This window comes from Geotrypetes seraphini, chromosome 11 (genome assembly GCF_902459505.1).
Source record: "Geotrypetes seraphini chromosome 11, aGeoSer1.1, whole genome shotgun sequence".
Lineage (NCBI taxonomy): Eukaryota > Metazoa > Chordata > Amphibia > Gymnophiona > Dermophiidae > Geotrypetes > Geotrypetes seraphini.
The window spans coordinates 10,533,691-10,555,558 of NC_047094.1; the positions used below are offsets into that span (position 1 = coordinate 10,533,691).

General features: G+C 45.7%; 1 protein-coding gene across 6 annotated transcripts in view; it reads right to left on the reverse strand.

Annotated features, from left to right (window-relative positions):
• The window catches only part of MPRIP (myosin phosphatase Rho interacting protein), a 259,002-nt gene that overhangs the window by 108,157 nt on the left and 128,977 nt on the right, over window positions 1-21,868 (reverse strand). For all 6 annotated transcript variants that reach the window (XM_033915061.1, XM_033915058.1, XM_033915056.1 and 3 more), the window contains exon 5: window positions 15,566-15,650. In XM_033915061.1, coding sequence (XP_033770952.1) covers window positions 15,566-15,650 — 85 coding nt within the window. The remainder of the gene's footprint in view (window positions 1-15,565; window positions 15,651-21,868) is intronic.

Below are 21,868 nucleotides of genomic sequence, written 5' to 3' on the forward strand. Positions count from 1 at the left end.
GTACAGAACTTGGAGGAAGCAAATGTTTGCCCTGGATTGCTAGCATGGAATGTTGCTACTCTGGGGATTCCGGAATCTTGCTTACTCTCTGAGATTCTAGAATGTTGCTACGAGTTGGGTTTTTGCCAGGCACTTGTGACCTGGATTGGCCACCGTGAAGATGGACCATTGTTCTGACCCAGTAAGGCTATTCTTATGTGGAAGATTCTTTACCTGGAATTCTGAAAACCTTAAAGCTCCAAAAACCAAAATTTGACACTTAATTTATGTTTGAGGGTATTGCTCCAGTCTCTTTTGTTTGGAACATCTTTCTGTTTGAAGTGCTTGACATAGAAACATAGAAAAATGACGGCAGAAAAGGGCCATAGCCCATCTAGTCCGCCCACACTAAAGATCCCCTTCCCTAAATTTATTCTCCCAGATATCCTATATGTCATCGAGTCTGCCTATTCCGATGACTCTCCCCCCACTATTACCCTCTTAGAGATCCCACAGGCGCATCCCATTTATTCTTAAAATCTGGCACGCTGCTGGCCTTGACCACCTGCACAGGAAGTCTATTCCAATGATCAACCACTCTTTCGGTGAAGAAATACTTCGTGTTTAATGTTTGCCTTATTTTGAAATTTTTTTTTATTTTTATTTTTTTTAAAGCCTGGTGGCAATTTTATGGTCTTCTGTCTTTTTCTGACTTAACATTACCAAACAGGTCCTGTCGGACATTACCTACAAAAATGTACATCTTATATTTTTGCTCAGCAAATTGTATTTCTATACTACTGCCTTCTTAAGGTCTCCGCTCTCTTTATTTCCTCTGAATATTTGCATATTGTATTTCGCTGAATGTCCAGCACTCTTGATTGTAAACCGCCTAGAAGTCGCAAGATTGTGGCGGTATAGAAGAAGTTATTATTATTATTCCAAAATCCAAAAAGTTCCAAAAACCGAAATATGTCTGGAGTCCTGTTTTGTCCGAACACCGTGTTCACCGAGTACAAGTGCCACAAAAGTACGACAAAGGTTTTGCGGCATTTTAACTATTGTCTTGTAGCTCTCTCAAATGGCATCAAGTCAGTATAGCCAACTTCGTCCTGGCCGTCTTCTCTCGCAGCCCGACTTTCCCTCAGGGAAAGTGAAGTTACAATTGTACAGATGCCTGTGGGGAAACATAGAAACACAATGGCAGATAAAGGCCAATTGGCCCATCCGCAGCATCCACTATCTCCTCCTCTTCCTGTAGGCTGGCTGTTAACATTTGCATCTCCTCTTCCTATAGGCTAAGGCTCTTTACACCTGCATTGTGATGTCATAGAGCTTCATGGTTATAGAAACATTGTAACGTGATGGCAGATAAAGGCCAAATGGCCCATCCGCAGCATCCACTATCTCCTCCTCTTCCTATTGGCTAAGGCTCTTAACATTTGCATCTCCTCTTCCTATAGGCTAAGGCTCTTTACACCTGCATTGTGATGTCATAGAGCTTCATGGTTATAGAAACATTGTAACGTGATGGCAGATAAAGGCCAAATGGCCCATCCGCAGCATCCACTATCTCCTCCTCTTCCTATTGGCTAAGGCTCTTAACATTTGCATCTCCTCTTCCTATAGGCTAAGGCTCTTTACACCTGCATTGTGATGTCATAGAGCTTCATGGTTATAGAAACATTGTAACGTGATGGCAGATAAAGGCCAAATGGCCCATCCGCAGCATCCACTATCTCCTCCTCTTCCTATTGGCTAAGGCTCTTAACATTTGCATCTCCTCTTCCTATAGGCTAAGGCTCTTTACACCTGCATTGTGATGTCATAGAGCTTCATGGTTATAGAAACATTGTAACGTGATGGCAGATAAAGGCCAAATGGCCCATCCGCAGCATCCACTATCTCCTCCTCTTCCTATTGGCTAAGGCTCTTAACATTTGCATTGTGAGGTCATAGAGCTTTACGGTTATAGAAACAGAGAAAACAAAGAAGGAAGACCCAATGTTCCACAGGAAAGGGAGCAATCCAAAGACACAGGCTGTGTAGTTCTTGACTTTCCTTTATTTCTTCAAATATGTTGTCAGATAAAACCAAACTTGTCCACATAGATCATATACAGAAATAAGCCAGACCCGACACGGGCCGTGTTTCGGCCGACAAAGCCTTCCTCAAGAGTCTGATGGGATACGATATATGCTTGTCGGGTCTGGTTTATTTCTGTATATGATCTATCTGGACAAGTTTGTTTTTATCTGACAACATATCTGAAGAAATGACAGAGTTCAAACTAGTGTGGGATGAACAAAGAAGGTCTCTAAGCAGAATATAATGGGTATACATTGAAGGAACTAAGGCCAGTACTGGGCAGGCTTGCACGGCCTGTATATGGACTATTCAGTTGAGGATGGGCTGGGGAGGGTTTCGATGGCTGAGATGGTTCTGGAGTGAGCTTTGATGGAGACTCCAGTAGATGCAACCCAAGCACATTACCGGGCAGGGCTCTGGGTTTCTGGCCCAGAAATATCTAAGAAAAAGGACCATTTAAACTAAATTTATGGAGCATGTATGGTTGGGCAGACTGGATGGACCACTTGGGCCTTTTTCTGCCGTCATTTACTATGTTACTATATAAATAAAGGAAAGTCAAGAACGTTGTGGTTTCCACAGCTTGTTTCTATAGAAACACAGAAACGTGATGGCAGATAAAGGGCAAATGGCTACATCCACTCCGCCCTCCTCTCCCTAAGAGATCCCATGTGCCTGTCCCACGCTTTCTTTAATTCAGACACAGTCTCTGTCTCCACCACCTCTTCCGGGAGACTGTTCCACGCATCTACCATCCTTTCCGTTAAAAAAAGTGTTTCCTTAGATTACTCCGGAGCCTTATCACCTCTTAACTTCATCCTATGCCCTCTCATTCCGGAGCTTCCTATCAAATGAAAGAGACTCGACTCGTGTGCATTTACGCCACGTAGGTATTTAAACGTCTCTTCCTTTTACAGCGTTTTGTATTTTGAACTTCTAAAGGTTTTTCTTTTTTTAAAGTATTATAAAAATGAATTTAAAAAACTTAAATATATAAAAAGAATTAAAAAGTATTACTGTGCACAGTAGTGGGGGTTCCCCCCCCCCTTTAGATCTTTTTACATTGTGCTGTGGGTGTGAGTTTTTTTGCCTATGATAAGAAAAAGAATGCCAGCTGTGAATCATCAATGATTGCTGGATGCTAAAACATTTTTGAGGCTTTTTCTCCACCTGTTTTGAATTTCAACGTTGGATCTTTGAGGTAGCCCACTGCTGGTAAGTGACATTTTTTGCCATTTTTTTATTTAAACGTCTCTATCATATCTCCCTTCTCCCGCCCTTCCTCTAAAGTATACATATTGAGCTATTTAACCCTGTCCCCATATGCCTTATGACAAAGACCACACACCATTTTAGTGGCCTTCCTCTGGACTCCATCCTTTTTATATCTTTTTGAAGGTGTGGTTCAGCACAGCTAAAATAACTTGGAGCAATCAGGTCATGGATTTGATATTTTATCTTTCTGTAGTACGACAAAGCGGTTTACGTGCTTTGCCCAGGGTCATACACAGTTGCAGTGGGAATTGAACCAGTCCAAAATGCAAATAAATAATCCTGTAGATAATTTTTTTCTTGCTCCATCAAAAGAATTTAATTTAAACTAGAGGGAGAACCTCCATGCTAAGACACATCCAAGAGAGCTCTCTGCAAAAAAACTGAGCCTACAGCAAAATAATCATGAGTTCAGCTGCCTCAGTGAATCCATGGCTATCAGTAAGTGGAGAAGAAGTGCTAAGACCGAAAAAACACCACTCATCTCAAACTCAAAATATACAGTTGGCCCTCTGTATCCATGGTGGATTGATTCCAGGACCCCTAGCAGATACCAAAATCCACGGATGCTCAAGTCTCTTGGTCTATCTCACGCCGCAACATCTGGCAGCTCTATCAGGTCCACCGCCCCACAGCAGTCTACCGTAATCCCGGCCGATCAGTCATAGGAGAAAGCGACCGACACATGCGCAGGGAATAGCTACGTCAAAGGGACGCATGAGTGTCAATCATAGGCGTGCCTTTTTGTAATGTATCACAGGCGCACATCATAAGAGGGGGGGAAGGGCGAAGAACCAACAACAATCCATTCAAATGTGAAAACGCAAGATATATACAGTATTCCCCCGTGAATTTGCGGTTTGCAAACTCGCTCGTTCGCGGTGTGCTCCGACCGCCTCTTCCTGTAGAAAAGTTGGCCTACACCAATCAGGAGCTGTGTGTCAAAGCAGCTCCCGATTGGTGTAGCCCGACTTTACTACAGGAAGAGGCGGTCGGAGCAGACCGCGAGTGATTTTGTTCACTGCCGGCGCTCCAGCTGCCCTCTCCTGCCTCCCCTGCCTCTTGACAGGCGAAAAACCGCATTTGCGGTTTTTCAAAATTCGCAGGGGTTCTTAGAACAGAACCCCCATGAATTTCTGGGGGAGTACTGTATACTTTTTTCTATATAGCTTCAGCGGGACATAAAAACGCGCCTTTAACACACGTGCACAAGATGCACCTTTAACACCAGCTCATGAGACGTGCTATTTACAGACACATATATTATATGGTCCCCAATCACATAAAAAATATTTTTATGAACTTCCACATCGGATCTAACACACGTATTTCAACACTACCTGTCACTAATTTTCGATCGTTAAAGGCTGGAGCTTCGTTTTGGGCATCAATGGGCATCGGTCGGAGTGTTTGTTTCAATACCGATGAGCTCACTGCAATCCATTTACAAACGATTACCGGAGGCTGCTACAAACCACGAAAAAGAACCGCAATTAGCCATGTTGGACACCAGCCGCTGAAATACTTCGACGCTAAACCGGTTAAAACTGGTTTAGCATCGATCGTTAAAGGCAGGCTGAGTTTTGAACCTGTGGGCCTCAGTTGAAAACATTTGCTCACTTAAGAAAAAAGAGAGACCCCTTAGGTTACATTGAAAGCAGTGCATGCACATAGATCTCATGCATATTCATTGGGGAAATCCTGAAAACCCGACTGGATTGCGGCCCTCAAGGAGAGACTTTGAGACCCCTGGGTTACACCTTTTTGTATTTATCCAATGGAAGTACCAAAAACTGGAGAAAATTCAGTTTTCCGTAGAATGGACATAAAACTCCGAAATTGCAAAACGCGCACCTGAGGATTTTTGGAACAGAGTCCACAAATTCCTTGCCATAAGAAAAAGGTTAAAACCAGACCTTGTTTTATCCCACTGCTTTTGTGAATTTGTGGTTCAGGTTTTGCTTCGAACAGCTGAAGGCAGGATTATAAGGGGGGGTGGGGGGAAGTGTCAACGTGTTCTGGGGATTTCACACCACTGCCTTGGAAATGCAAAATCAGTTAATGGTTTTTTAAACACACAAAGGTGAAAGCCACCAACCAGAGTCCTCTCAAAACACCATCCTTAGGAAACGTGGGTTTGGGGTTATTTTTTCTTTTTCATCTTTTAAAAAGACTTTTCCCCAAAGAATGGGAACACGCTGAAAGAGCCGAGATTCACAGAAGCCATTTAAAAAACCCAGCACTCCCCCCCCTCTTCCCCCACAGACCCTTAACATGATGCAGAGAATCTATCCTGACAGGAATCTGGCTCCGTTTCCCGAAATACTTCAACCACTGCAGGACTGTTCTTCACTCCCCAGACTCCCTAGGCCACAAGAGAAAGGCAGGCCCCCCTCACAACTTTCCAATCTATGCGAGTGGCTTAAGAAGGTAAATTTGCCATGAACGGAGGGGTGAAGCGGATGTCAGAGCTAGAACAGGCCACCTGCGACAGGAAGCCTGGTCTGTTTCAAGCGTACAGAGTTGAATTTGGTGACAAGTCTGAGCTGGGTGGTTCTGCAAATAGGACAAAAATTAAAAAAAAGGGAACTGAATGCACCAAGGAACAAAATTAAGAAGATATGCCAAGAGCAGGCCTGGTGGCAACCACTGAAAGGCTCTAGTTTGATCTCCGAGTCGAGTCTTCCCAGCTTGGATGGGGAGGCTGAATTTGCTGTACTTTCGGAGGACAAACTTACGGTTACTGCTCAAAAGTGAAATCCTGGTGGCTGAATCGAATAGCTTTACTGGGTCAGACCAATGGTCCATCAAACCCTGTTCTCGCGGTGGCCAATCCAGGTCCCTAGTACCTGGCCAAAACCCAAAGAGTAGCAACATTCCATGCTACCGATCCAGGGCAAGCAGTGGCTTCACCCATGTCTCTCTCAATAGCAGACGATGGACTTTTCCTCCAGGGATTTGTCCAAACCTTTCTTAAAACTAACTATGCTATCCGCTCTTACCACAACCTCTGGCAACGCGTTCCAGAGCTTAAGTATTCTCCAAGTGAACAAATATTTCCTCTTATTGGTTTTAAAAAGTATTTCCCTGTAACTTCATCGAGTGTCCCCTAGTCTTTGTCATTTTTCACAGAGTGAAAAATCAATCCACTTGTACCCGTTTTACTCCACTCAGAATTTTGTAGACTTATCTCCCTTCAGCCGTCTCTTTTCCAAGCTGAAGAGCCCTAACCCTTTTAGTCTTTCCTCATACGAAAGGAGTTCCATCCCCTTTATTATCTTGGTCGCTCTTCTTTGAACCTTTTCTAGTGCCGCTATATCTTTCTTGAGATAAGGAGACCAGAACTGAACAAAATACTCCAGATGTGGTAGCACCATGGAGCATTAAAATCTTTTCTTAGCCATCCCTTTTTAAAAATAATTCCTAGCATCCTGTTTGCTTTTCTGGCCTCCGCCAAACATTGGACGGGTTTCCTCGTACTGTCTACAATGATACCCAGGATCCTTCCCTTGGGTGCTAACCCCACAAGGTGGACCCTAGCATCCGGCAACTATGATTTGGGTTATTCTTCCCAATGTGCATCACTTTGCATTTGTCCACATTAAATTTCATCTGCCACTTGGACGCCCAGTCTTCCGATTGCTACTCCATGGGGATTCTGCATGGAACGCTGCTGCTATTTGGGGGTTCCAGAATCTTGCTATTCTTTCAGATTCTGGAATGTTGCTACTATCTGGGGTTCTGGCCAGGTACTTGTGACCTGGGTTAGCCACTGTGGAAACAGGATATTGGGCTAGATCAGTGGTCTCAAACTCAAACCCTTTGCGGGGCCACATTTTGGATTTGTAGGTACTTGGAGGGCCGCAGAAAAAAATAGTTAATGTCTTATTAAAGAAATGACAATTTTGCATGAGGTTAAACTCTTTATAGTTTATAAAACTTTCCTTTAACAGTTTTACCTTATGCAAAATTGTCATTTCTTTAATAAGACTTTAACTAATTTTTTCTGCGGCCCTCCAAGTACTCTATTTTTCTGCAGCACTCACATTTAAAGTTTAATATCTTTTCTTTCTCAAAACTGGCACATTTCTATTACTAAATTGAAAATAAAATAATTTTTCTACCTTTGTTTGGTAATTTCACCAGTCTCTGGTTGCACTTTATTTTTTTGACTGTGCATCCAATATTTCTTCCCTTCTTTCAGCCTCCTGTATGCTTCCTCTCCTCCAGACCTCATTCCCTCCCCCAACTTTTTCTTTCTTTTTCTATGTCTGTCTTACTCTGATTCCTTGTCTCATTTTTTGCTTTGTTTCTGGCTCCTTGTCCCCACCCTTCTTTATTTTTTCCTTCTGGCTCCCTGCCCCCCCTTCCCTTCTTTCTTTCTTCCTTCCTGCCCTCCCCCATGCCACCGCCGCCGGGGAATAGGCTGCTGCTGCTGGCGCCATCGGGAACAGGCCGAAATCTCCACGGGGCCGACCAACGTCAATTCTAACGTCGGAAAGGACGTTCCGGGCAGCCAGGCAGCGATTGGCTAGCCAGAACGTCCTCTCGACATCAGAATTGAGGTCGGGCGGCGAGAGAAACAGGGAGCTTAAAGAGCATGGTGCCGGCGGTGAGAAGGGAAGGGAAGCAGTTGGGCACCCCTGCTCTAGACGAGCCGCGAGCCGCACTCTATGAAGAACAGTGGAGGGTGACCAGTTGTGCAGACCGCCCCCCCCTTGGTACGCCACTGGAGCAGCAGCGTGTCTGGCTGGCTCATTCCATTCAAAGCCGTGGGTGGTGGCTCCTTGCGAGATCCGCGCCTGCGTCTGAAGCCTCTCTGATGTTGTGATGTCAGAGAGGCCTCCGATGCAGGAGCGAATAGCGCAAGGAGCCGCCAACCCGCGGCTTTGAACGGAACGAACCGGCCAGACCCGCTGCTGCTCCAAAAGGAAGGGAATGATCCAGTCCAGACCGTGGGCCGCAAAAAAAAACTTGGAGAGCCACACGTGGCCCGCGAGCCGCGTGTTTGAGACCGCTGGGCTAGATGGACCACTGGTCTGACTCAGGATGGCTAGTCTTACTTTTAATGTTGCTGAATAAGAAGATGGTAGCACTGTAAACCTTCGGGCAAAACAAACCACTGTAGTTTGAAAGGTCTGAAGCCTTTTCAAACCGGATATGGTATGGTCAGCATGTGATTTTATTTGTGCGTATTTCTGTGTATAAAACAGACGTAAAAGGCTACTAAAAAAAACCCGCAATATGGGCATGCCGATGCTTTATAATACGATTTATCACGTGCATCAGGTTTATTCAGTCGTAGGCTTTGAAGCAGATTTCATCCGAGCTAAACAAACCCTCGGTCCAGGGAACAGAACCCAAGACAGCAGGGCCGTAGGCGTTCAAGCTGGCGGTCCCAAACTACACCACCGGATTGCGCAGAATCCGGAGCATCGTGAGCACCTAAGCCTTTTCGGCCTTTATACATGGGAAAAGGCTTAGAAACGTATTACTGTGATTTATTTAGCTTTGCACGATAGGAGAGGGAACTCCACTTCTATCCAATTTAAAAAAAAATTGAGAAGGCAGCCTTGTGCCATCGCACCCCGTGGTGGTCTCTCTTTTTTTAATGGGATGCAAAAGCACCAGTGTCCAGGGAAGCAACGTAGGGCCCTCTCTTCCTGCAGGAACTGGGACAGACCTGGCGCTGGGACAAGGCTCCAGACGCTGCCTGCTGATGCTCTTCCCTTATTTGGTCTTTGGCCGTTTGGTTTCTGTAAGATTTCCTGGAGTTGTCATAGAAACTCAGCGTAACCTGGATTACTACAATGCAGCCTGTAGTTTTATTTTCCCACTAGCAGGATTTTTTTTGTTTTGTTTTGTTCCCCCCTCCACCTTTAGTCTTTTTTTTTAAATGTTGTGTAATTCATACTTCTTTTTTTTGGTGGGGGGGGGAGCATTGCATTACGTGTCATGAAAGCAGACTTGCAGCCCTTCAGCTTTGGCTGCTGGATGAGGGCCAGGTTGCCTAGGAGTGGAATGAAAGGGTCAGGATCCAGGCCGCTTTTTGCGAGCCAATCTGTTCAAACTCCCTCTAACAAATGTCGCAGGGTAACTGTGGCAGATAGGACCCTAATCATTCCAGCTGCCCTCCTCCTCCTCCCCCTGTCTGCTGTTACCACGGACCTCTCTCCCCCTCTTGCCCTCACCACCACAATCAAATTCTCTCAACATCAATTGTCACCATTTCTCCTTCCAGCTTGGCATTATAGCTCAGCCAGGCTCAGAAGAGACACCCCTATACTCTAGAGCAGTGGTCTCCAACTCAAACCCTTTGCAGGGCCAGCTTTTGGATTCATAGGTACTTGGAGGGCCTCAGAAAAAATAGTTAATGTTTTATTAAAGAAATGACAATTTTGCATGAGGTAAAACTCTTTATAGCTTCTAAATCTTTCCTTTTGGCCAAGTCTTAATAATAATATTGGAATTTATAGCTAAAGAGACACAAGATCAAGAAACGGTTTTATTTTACTTTTGTGATTATGATAAACATACCGAGGGCCTCAAAATAGGACCTGGCAGGCTGCATGTGGCCCCTGGGCCACGAGTTTGAGACTACTGATCTAGAGGATCAGGAAACATTCAAGCAGATTTATTCCAGTTAGGGCTGTTGATTAATTGTGCTAACTAACGTGATTGATGTATGTGGATTTTCTGCAGAATTAGAATTTCAAATCGCAACCGATAGTCAGGGCCAGCACTGCATCTCCAGCCTCCCTCCCTCCCTCCCTCCCCCAGCAATCCGGCAGTTCTCTCTCTCCCCTACTTCCCTCCTCCCTAAGCTTGGCTGGGTCACGGGGTGATATCTGCAATGTAAGCAGGCTTTCTCCACCAGCCCCGGTAGCCCTCCTGTAGCCACTTCCTACCTCCTCTGATGCAACTTCCTGTTTCTAAAAGAGTAGGCTGCAGATGTAGGAAGGCTCTCAAGCCCAACGGAAGCAGCTTGCTTGCACTGTACACACTGCCCGTAACCCAGCCAAGTTTAGAAAACGTCCATAAGGGCAGGAGGGAAGAGGGAGAGAGAGAGATGTCGGATCACCAGTGGGGGAGGGGGGAGGTCAAAGGCACTGCTAACTCAAGATTAAATTTTGAATTCTCCAAAAGCCCTAATTCCAATAATGCAGCCAGTGAGAACGTGAGTTACCTCTCTTCAACTACACGTGTGTACATATACTCAGTGTATGTCACTTACTGTGACCACCACTGCCGGCCACCAGGAATAAAGGAGACGAATCTGTAACAGAGCGTTTGCATTGGTGCATGTAAATGTACCGAATATCGACTCCAATGTGTGCATATGTACCTACATGGGACCAATGGGAAGCAAGGACAAGTGCCACAAATAGCAGCAATGACAGCAAAGCACTAGATAATCACACAGCAGTGATGGTATTAATGCTCAATATTACAAATGAAATGAGAATTAGCGGCTTGTTTTTACGATTTAGCTTTGTTTCTGTGTGCGTAAGATTGACTGATTGATTTGTTTACTTATTGACGTAATGCTTTATGTCAGGAAAAGAGTTGCCCCTGATGCAGCCTTGCAGGCGAAACATGACCACGTCGGGCACTGTGATTTTATTTGTACCTTGAAGTTCATTATTATCACTACTTGCTGGTGCTAGAGCAGACCTAACTGGCACAGCACCAAAATGCAAGGAGGAGGGGGGCACACACAGGGACATCTAAAGCTGGTTTAACTGCAGGCTAGAGAATGGCAGAGGGACAAATTTTTCCCCGTTCCCGTGAATTTTGTCACTGTCCCTGTCCCATTCCTGTAAGCTCTGCCTTAACTGCACAAGCCTCGCACACTTATGATTTTAAAGGGTTTGAGGCTTGTGCAGATGAGGACAGAGCTTAGGTATTGGTGGAATGAGGCATTATGACATCACAGTCTGAGCTCTAGAATGTTGCTACTTAGGATTTGAAAGGGTTTGAGGCTTGTACAGATGAGGATGGAGCTTAGGCATTGGTGGAATGAGGCATTATGACATCACAATCTCAGCTCTAGAATGTTGCTACTTAGGATTTTAAAGGGTTTGAGGCTTGTGCAGATGAGGACGGAGCTTAGGCATTGGTGGAATGAGGCATTATGACATCACAATCTCAGCTCTAGAATGTTGCTACTTAGGATTTTAAAGGGTTTGAGGCTTGTGCAGATGAGGACGGAGCTTAGGCATTGGTGGAATGAGGCATTATGACATCACAATCTGAGCTCTAGAACTTTGCTACTTAGGATTTTAAAGTGTTTGAGGCTTGTGCAGATGAGGACGGAGCTTAGGCATTGGTGGAATGAGGCCTTATGACATCACAATCTGAGCTCTAGAATGTTGCTACTTAGGATTTTAAAGGGATTGAGGCTTGTGCAGACGAGGATGGAGCTTAGGCATTGGTGGAATGAGGCATTATGACATCACAATCTGAGCTCTAGAATGTTGCCACTTAGGATTTTAAAGTGTTTGAGGCTTGTGCAGATGAGGACGGAGCTAAGGCATTGGTGGAATGAGGCATTATGACATCACAGTCTGAGCTCTAGAATGTTGCTACTTAGGATTTTAAAGTGTTTGAGGCTTGTACAGATGAGGATGGAGCTTAGGCATTGGTGGAATGAGGCATTATGACATCACAATCTCAGCTCTAGAATGTTGCTACTTAGGATTTTAAAGGGTTTGAGGCTTGTGCAGATGAGGACGGAGCTTAGGCATTGGTGGAATGAGGCATTATGACATCACAATCTGAGCTCTAGAACTTTGCTACTTAGGATTTTAAAGTGTTTGAGGCTTGTGCAGATGAGGACGGAGCTTAGGCATTGGTGGAATGAGGCCTTATGACATCACAATCTGAGCTCTAGAATGTTGCTACTTAGGATTTTAAAGGGTTTGAGGCTTGTGCAGATGAGGACGGAGCTTAGGCATTGGTGGAATGAGGCATTATGACATCACAATCTGAGCTCTAGAACTTTGCTACTTAGGATTTTAAAGTGTTTGAGGCTTGTGCAGATGAGGACGGAGCTTAGGCATTGGTGGAATGAGGCCTTATGACATCACAATCTGAGCTCTAGAATGTTGCTACTTAGGATTTTAAAGGGATTGAGGCTTGTGCAGACGAGGATGGAGCTTAGGCATTGGTGGAATGAGGCATTATGACATCACAATCTGAGCTCTAGAATGTTGCCACTTAGGATTTTAAAGTGTTTGAGGCTTGTGCAGATGAGGACGGAGCTAAGGCATTGGTGGAATAAGGCATTATGACATCACAGTCTGAGCTCTAGAATGTTGCCACTTAGGATTTGAAAGTGTTTGAGGCTTGTACAGATGAGGGCACGGATACAGGAAGCACCAATGAAATACATCTACGTCCCCACTGCACACCCACCAAAATGTGACGGCATCCCGGCTTTTCCCTGCTAACTGCAACAACCACCTCTGCCACTAGCTATCTCCAAGAGCGACAGGGTACTGCTTTGACCCCCTCGCTCTCAGGCTGGAACAAAGACGCCCTGTGGTCTCGAGGACAATGCAGCTATTCTGCAAATAAAGTCCGTCTCCCTGACTGGGTTCAGCGAGGTCTCACATCTGTAACCAATATGCAGCGCAGGGAGATGCAAATTGACGTGCCCGGAACTTGCCAGAAAGAGTGGGGAGAAAGGGTCTCGGCATATGAAAGCGCCTTGAGCTAGGTTCTTTTTAAGACCTCCCCATATGCACGAGGAACCCTACGACACTAAAATTGGACAGCATCGGCACACAGAAAACAGAACAGGACGAGGAAAGGTAAAGCGGGGAATGATATGTCACTGCTTAGACATCGGTGACTGTGTGCAAAAGATGAGACGGTGGGGCCAACTGCGAGAGTCTTAAAACAAGGCATGAAACAGCAGCAGGGTTTGAAAAAGCACCCAGGAAACATGGCCTGTGCCTCCTCCATTTCCTGTTGCAGCCTAAGGGGGCAGACTCAGATTCTAAAGGCATCAGTCTCGTCAGCCGTGGACGGTTAAAGACCACAGTGTGGCTTTTCTCAGATGTCGGATCAGCGCTGGATGCCCTGTGCTTTTTTTCCAACAGCACCAGCATAGGGCTGGTTCAGCAGAAGCCTGAAGCAGCAAGATCTGCTACTCGCTAGGGTGGGGGTGGGGGGGTGGGCTGGGTGATTAGGAATGAGTCACGCCAGCAGCAGGCTTTGACCATTTATAGTAAGAGGAGTTGGCCTGGCCCCTGCTTTTCTCTTCCCCACTATGGCGAGAGTCTGAATTCCAGAGCGATTTTCTCCCATTCTCGTTATCTCTGAAGTTACTGCCTAGAAGGAAACGGGCCCGCTCCCATCCTCCTTTTAAGGGTGCTGATCTGACCCTGCTGGACAACTCAGTGGTAGCATCTTGCCCCCCCCCCCTTCACTTCCAGGGTCTCTCAACGTATCACTGTAATTATGAACACTTCTACCTCTAATCCACTTATCAAAGGAGCACCTTCTCCCTGACCCACAAATTCCAACGAGATGGAATAGTGATCGGTTCCTAAGCAGTGAGAGCAAATGCTAAATGCCTTTCCTTTCAGATTCTCCAAAGCGCACAGGAATGAGCTGGCAGACCGTTCCCACAGAGAGGGGGGGGGGGGGCTGGAAACAAAGCGTGAAAGAAGGCAGAGTACTTTTAAAACTGTTGGCTAAGAGACTCAGCCCAGCGCCCCCCTCTCTGTACTAGTGCTGCCCGATTTGAATCGATTCATAGATTCACTTCAGTGAATCAATTCAAATCGATTCGTTGTCCGAGAAAATCAGACTCACTGATTTGACGACCAACACCCTCCCCCTCCACTTCTCTCGGTGAGACTCCCATACTTCCAAGGCCTCCTAAAGCAGCAGCAGGGGTGTGTGGTCAACAGCAGCATCGTTAGGAACGAGCAGCTCTGCTACGTCACTGATGACATAAGAACAGCCTCACTGGGTCAGACAAATGGTCCACCAAGCCCAGTAGCCCATTCCCATGGTGGCCAATCCAGGTCACCAGTGCCTGGCCAAAACCCAAGGTGTAGCAATATTTCATGCTTCCTCCATGTCTTTCTCAATAACAGACTATGGACTTTTCCTCCAGGAACTTGTCCATACCTTTCTTAAAACCAGCCACGCTATCTGCTCTTACCACATCCTCTGGCATCGCAGAGGGAAGCCCTAGTGGGGCAAGCCACAAGTAGCCTGTTCACAGCTATGCCGGTGCTGACCGTCTACCACCGCTGCTGCTTTAGGAGGCCTTGGTATGTCAGGTCTCACGGTGGGAGAGTTGGTGGAGTGCTGCTGCAGAGGGGGATGGGAGAGACAGAAAACTACTGCGCAGGGGGATGGGGGGTGGAAGGGATGGAAAGCTGCTACAGAGGGGAATGGGTGGGAGGGGAGGAAAGCTTCTGCACTTGGGGGAAGGGAGAGAAGAGGTAGAAAGGGGTGAGAGGGGGAAATCCTGCATATGGAGGAGGGAAGGGAGACATACATTGAGAAGAGGGCAGGAGAAATGTTGCACATCATAATTGTGAGGTGGAAGGGAAATATGCTGCATGGAGGGGAATAGAGAGGTTTGACCCAGGGCAGAAGGGAGAGAGGGGGGAGAAGGAGGAGAGAGAGGGGGGGAGAGATGGAAGACAGTAGGAAAGAAACAAATGTTAGATATGGCAGTGAAAAGTAGAAAAAATAATTTTATTTTCTATTTTGGGCGATTACAATATGTCAGATTTGAAATGTGAATCCTGCCAGAGCTGGTGTTAAGACAGCGAGTGTGAGTTAGGACCTAACAGAGAGAGGAAAAGACTTTTTAAAAATTTTGTTTACACTACAGCATCAGCGTGGGGTTGGAGAGGGAAAAGGGGTGGGGGGTGGGAAAGGCTGCAAAATAAACCCACCAGGACGTTGGGAGGGGGGGGAACCCCATGTCCGATTGGGCAGGAAGAGCAAATTGAAAAATCGATTCAATAGGCCAAATCGAATCGAAACATTTTTTTCCCCTGAATCAGACAGCATTGCTCTGCACACCTACTTTAGCAATCTCTGGAGGAATCGCTCGGGGCACCAGTACAGCCCAGCACGGACTCTCATAGGCAGATCTAATGTAAAAAAAATTGCAGTTGCTCAGTGAAATACAAAAGAGCAACAATCTCACTAGTCCATTGCTCCAATGTGAAATATCATCTGCTGGGATTACCTGTGGCGTTGGGGGCTCCACCTTCCTCTTCTTCTTTTGGTTTTGCTTGTTGGTCCTGGGATAAACAATCAACATCTCCATCCACCTACGAGGGAGCAGATACATAGTTGAAATCCTGAAACACTACTGTACAGACATGCAGTGCTCAGTAGAGAATGACTCAGGGACCAATTTCTCCCTGTCCCCATGAGTTCTGTTGCTGATCCTGCCCCATTCCTGCAAGCTCTGCCTTAACCGTACAAGCCTCAAACACTTATGATTTTAAAGGGTTTGAGGCTTGTGCAGACGAGGACTGAGCTTGCAGGGATGGGGCAGGGACAGGAAAAGAACTCGTTGGGATGGCAAAATGAGTTCCCAAGGGGATGGGGAAAAATTTGTCCCCATGTCATTCTCTACTTGGGAGAACAGTACAGAAAATTGACTAAATAAATAGTGTGAAGAGTTTCAGCCTCTAATAACCAGAGCTGGTATTGTGACATCATAATGCCTCATTCCACCAATAAGAGCCAACCTCATCAGTGATGTCACAGCAGTGTAGAGAATGAAACTGGGACAAATTTTTCCCCCACCCCACAGGAACTCAATTTCCCCATCTTTAAGCCGTTCAGAAATGACATCAAGTCACTGGTGTCTTTATGATGCCACCCAAATTGTACATACGAATGAGATCCCCTTCCATGCTAGACCGGCTGACACACTATTTTGGATGACCAGTGGCGTAGTAGTGGCACCCCTCCCACGCCTTCTTCCCAGACCCCCCCTACACACACATGTTCCCCCTTCCTTTCCCCTGTACTTTTTTAATTTTCCAGGGGAGAGCATCAACCTGCTGCCCGCAACGTGTTAGCTATCTCTCTGATGTCACGTCCTAGGCGAGGGGCCCAGAAGTGACGTCAGAGAGAGGCGACACCGACGTATGCACCAAGTTCGTAATGCTGCTCGTGTAGGGAAAATTAAGAGGTACAAGGGGAGGGGCAAAAGCACATGGCAGGGGGGGCGGAGAGGAGGATAGGTGCTTGCACCCTTTACAAAGACTGTGCCTGGGGCGGACCCCCCCTCTCTTACTATGCAGTGGACATGACTCATCAGGGGTTCACAGCAACCTCCAGAGGAGTTCCTTCATTTCAAGAGGTGAGGTATAGCATAGGAATATAACAAAATGAGAGGCCAGATGCAGTCCAGTGGAACACAACCAAACTAATTGGAATCTGTCCCACAAGACCTACCATTTGAGGGCCTAAATATGCATACTCTAAGTGGTTCTCAACCTTTCTTCTGTTGTAACTAGAGAATGACACGGGGACAAGTTTTTCCCCCATCTCTGCCCCATTCCTGCAAGCTCCGTCCTCATCTGCACAAGCCTCAAACCCTTTCAAATCCTAAGTAGGAACATTGTAGAGCTCAGATTGTGATGTCATAACGCCTCATTCCACCAATGCCTAAGCTCCGTCCTCATCTGCACAAGCCTCAAACGCTTTCAAATCATAAGTAGCAACATTTTAGAGCTAAGACTGTGATGTCATAATGCCTCATTCCACCAATGCCTAAGCTCCGTCCTCATCTGCACAAGCCTCAAACATTTTAAAATCCTAAGTAGCAACATTCTAGAGCTCAGACTGTGATGTCATAATGCCTCATTCCACCAATGCCTAAGCTCCGTCTTCATCTGCACAAGCCTCAAACCCTTTAAAATCATAAGTGTTTGAGGCTTGTGTGGTTAAGCCAAATCTTACAGGAATGGGGAAAAATTTGTCCCCGTGTCATTATCTAATTGTAACATGAACACTGTCCATCAGGTGTGTCATGTGACACATTGAACACTAAAATAACTCACAGCTGAACAAAGCCTACTTAAATATTTCATTGTTTAATTATAAGTTTAGAATAATTTTGCCTGTTCCATATCAAAAAGCTACATCCTGTTTGCTTTTTTGGTGGCCGCTGCACATTGGGCAGAAGGTTTTATTGTATTGTCTACGATGAGTCCCAGATCCTTTTCTTGGGCGTTAACCCCCATGGTAGTCCCTAGAATCCAGTAACTGTGATTCAGATTATTCTTTCCAATGTGCATCACTTTGTATTTGTCCACATTAAATTTCATCTGCCCTTTGGAAGCCCAGTCTCCCAATTTCCTAAGGTCCTCCTGGAATTTCTCAAAGTCCGCATGCAATTGAATAAACTTTGAATAGTTTTGTGTCCTCTGTGAACCTATCATCTCATCCGTTCTCATTTCGAGATTATTTATAAATTTCTTAACTAGCACTGGTCCCAGTACACCAAAAATATTAAGGGGAAGTCTAGAAAAAGTCTGAAATGTCTTTGCTACACCCCCTTTCCCATCTCCAGAGCATTTAAGGCAGTGTCTCTCAAACTGTGTGCCAAGGCGCAGTGAGTGCTGTGCCTCGAAGAGATTCTGGGTGCGCCATGAGAGATTAAAGAATTTTACCTTTTTTTTTTAAATTCCCTTCATAAGTATACACTAGAATAGATGACATATACATCGTGTACGCAAGAGTGTCAATTTTATGAGCGTCTGTCTGCGTAAGGACGTAACCACCCAGACAAGCATCATTCTTTGACGTGATTGGTCCTTGAAAACTAATGGCAAGTCATTTTATTTTTATTTTGTATGCAGTAGTTATCCTAACTTGAGCAACAAAGCAACCAAGGCTTTGTTACCGTTTGGATCTTATCATCTTTGCAAACTTGGATTTTTAGCTCTGACAGAAATTAAACCGAAAAAAAAGAGAACTGTAGACGGTGGATGATGAAATGCATGTTTGTCAACCATCGAGCTGCATTTTGAGTTAATTTGAACTCAAAAACAAGCTCATCCATCGCATTGATTAGCAATTCTATTCTATTTGCTTTAGTTTCACCATTGTTACAATTACCCATACATAGAAGAATATAAGATTTGCGACTGCTGGGTCAGACCAGTGGTCCATCATGCCCAGCAATCCGCTCATAGGGCAGCCCTTAGGTCAAAGACTAGTGTCCTATTTGAGTCTAGCCTTACTTGCGTATGTTCTGTTCCAGTATGAACTTATCCAACCTTGTCTTGAATCCCTGAAGGGTACTTTCCCCTATAACAGCCTCCGGAAGAGCGTTCCAGATTTCTACCACTCTCTATGTGAAGAAGAACTTCCTTACGTTTCCTTACGTTTCCTTACGGAATCTTTTCCCTTCTAACTTCAGCAAGTGCCCTCTCGTTCTCTTCACCTCGGAGAGGGTGAACAATCTCTCTTTCTCTACTAAGTTAATTCCCTTCAATATCTTGAATGTTTCGATCATGTCCCCTCTCAGTCTTCTCTTTTCAAGGGAGAAAAGGCCCAGTTTCTCTAGCCTCTCATTGTACAGCAACTCCCCCAGTCCCTTAACCATTTTTGTCACTCTTCTCTGGACCCTTTCGAGTAGTACTATGTCCTTTTTCATGTACAGTGGCCAGTGTTGGATGCAGTATTCCAGATGGGGGCGTACCATGGCCTGGTATAACAGCATGATAACCTTTTCATATCTGTTCATGATCCCCCTTCTTAATCATTCCTAGCATTCTGTTTGCCCTTTTCACCGGCGCCGGACATTGCGTGGACGGTTTCATTGACTTGTCTACAAGTACTCCCAAGTCTCTTTCCTGGGGGCTCTCTCCGAGTATAGCACCGGACATCCTGTATTCGCGCATATGATTTTTGTTACCGACATGCATCCCCTTGCACTTATCCACGTTGAACCTCATTTGCCACTTCGCGGCCCATTCCTTGAGCATAGTTTTGTCTCTTTGTAAGGTCTTCGCAATCCTTCTGTGTCCTCACTACTCCATCTCCAACCTGCTGACAACAACGTACGACCTCAAAACATTTCGAAAAGAAATCAAAACCCTGCTATTTAAAAAAATTTATCCGGTCACCTTAACTCCACACATCTTCCCTCCCCTCCCTGATAAAACCCCTCTCAATTCCACCGCTCCTCTGGTGTTCTTTTCCACTTCAAAATTATCAACCAAGAATACAGTACCCTAAAATGTAATGCTCCTGGAAATGTCCAGCTATCTTATCTGTTACCTTATCAGTTATTTTAATTGTAATATTGCCTAGAAATGTCCAGTTGTTTTACTTGTTATCTAATTTGCAATATCTCCTGGAAATATCCAGCCACCTCGTCTCATTTGTTACCCAAAATTGTAACTTTCCTGGAAATGTCCAGTTAGCTCTTTTGTAATCCGCTTAGAACTGCAAGGTACAGGCAGAATAGAAGTCACTAATGTAATGTAAATTCAGTCACCTGAATCACCTTGTATCATCCACAAATTTAATCAACTCACCTAAACGAACTTTAAATAAATAACTCAATTTTTTTGTTGGTTTTTTAATTTTATGATTTCAATTATAATGTGCCACGAAAATCATTTGTTCCATTTAGCGTGCTGGAGATTAGAAAAAGTTTTGAGAGACACCGATATAAGGGGTGTCAGGTCAAAAGCGCGCCGGGACAAAGGCACGCCCAGACAACTGAGCGCAGCGCGGAGGCGCGCACCACTCAAAATTACTCTTTTTAGGGCTCTGACAGGGGGGCGTGGGGGGGAACCCCCCCCCCACTTTATTTAATAGACATCGCGCCGCATTGTGGGGGCGTTGTGGGGGGTGGGGGGGTTGTAACCCCCACATTTTACTGAAAACTTCACTTTTTCCCTGTTTTTAGGGAAAAAGTTAAGTTTACAGTAAAATGTGGAGGGTTACAACCCCCCCATAACGCCGGCGCGATGTCTATTAAGTAAAGTGGGGGGGGGTTCCCCAACAAAACCCCCCGTCGGAGCCCCTAAAAACAGTAATTTTGAGCGGCGCGCACCTCCGCGCTGCGCTCAATTATTCGGGCGCGCCTTTGTCTTTCGCGCCGTTGTCTATGAACCGATATAAGGACTACTACTTTTACCTGTCCTGGACTTCTCTCACCCTGCCCCCCTAAAAAAAAAAAAAAAATACCCGGCATTTTCCTGAACCCAACAGCAAACAGAATAAGATGTGTATTATCACCAGTCCCATCTGAAATCCACACCTACTCCCTGTGAACAAAAATCACTGAGTGGGCTTCCTCCAACAGGAAACGGCTCACAGCAGTGATGATCAGAAGTTCTTGAAAAAGATTTTGGTGGAGAGGTTGGCCTGGCAGCTCGCCAGTAAAATTTAGTGGAGGGAGGGGGGCTTCCTTCTGCTTAAAAAAACATCAATCCTCCTCCTCCCCTCCTTCTGAGAGGAGCCGTCTCTCAGAGAACCAGCAGTTTTGGGGTCCTACCAAACTGTTCTTGTGGTGAAGGTGGTGTGCTCACCTTCCCATTTACCGACAGGTAGACCACTTCCCTAGTCAGTGTTTCTCAACTCGGTCCTTTGCCAGTCAGGTTTTCAGGATATCCACAATAAATATGCATGAAAGAAATTTGCATATAATGGTGGCAGTGTATATGTAAATCAAGTTTATGCATATTCATTGTGGATATCCCGAAAACCTGACTGGCAAGGGGGGGACTCCAGGACCGAGTTGAGAAACGCTGCCCTGGCCACTCTGCTCCGATCTTGGTACGGCTGCTCTGGCCTTTGGAAGGAGCACAGCGCTGACCTGGGACACATTCGGAAAACTAAAAATCTAGCCTTGGCCACTGGAGACAGACAGGATCCGATTTTCTTGACGTGATGGCTTCCTGCTGCTTCTGCTCAGACTCTGTCCACCAGAACTTCCATCTATCTATTGAATCCCAGCACTCCACAAGAGGGGCAGGGGCAGGCCAGAACCCAGCTTTAAAGAGGAAGTAAGGCATCCAAAGAAAGCAGAAAGAAGAAACAGAAAGAGCCATGAAGCGGCCAGCAGACAATAACGTCCTGGTCGCCAGAGGCGGCCGTCACCAGGCTGGCTTCTTTCAGGCTCATTAACTCACTACCTAATGCATTCTGGTACTTGCAGTTTTGAGTGCAAAACAGCACACTACAGCAGGAAGCCCATGTTCAAGCCCTCCGCAAATGCTAGAACTGATAAGGCAGAGACTTCTGCAAAATCCAAAGATCTGGCTTCGCTCATTCTCTGCTCACTGCAGTAATGCAATGCAGAACCAGGGCATGGGGAAGGGAAGAGTTAAGCAGAGGGGAAGGAGAGAACAAGAGGGCCAGAGATAGAAGTGGAGGAGAGAAAAAAGTTGAAAGAAGTGGGTAGAAAGGAGGAGGAGAGGGGAGAGATTCCAAGTAGAGAATGACATGGGGACAAATTTTTCCCCGTCCCTGCAAGTTGTTGCTGTCCCTGACTCTGCCCCATTCCTGT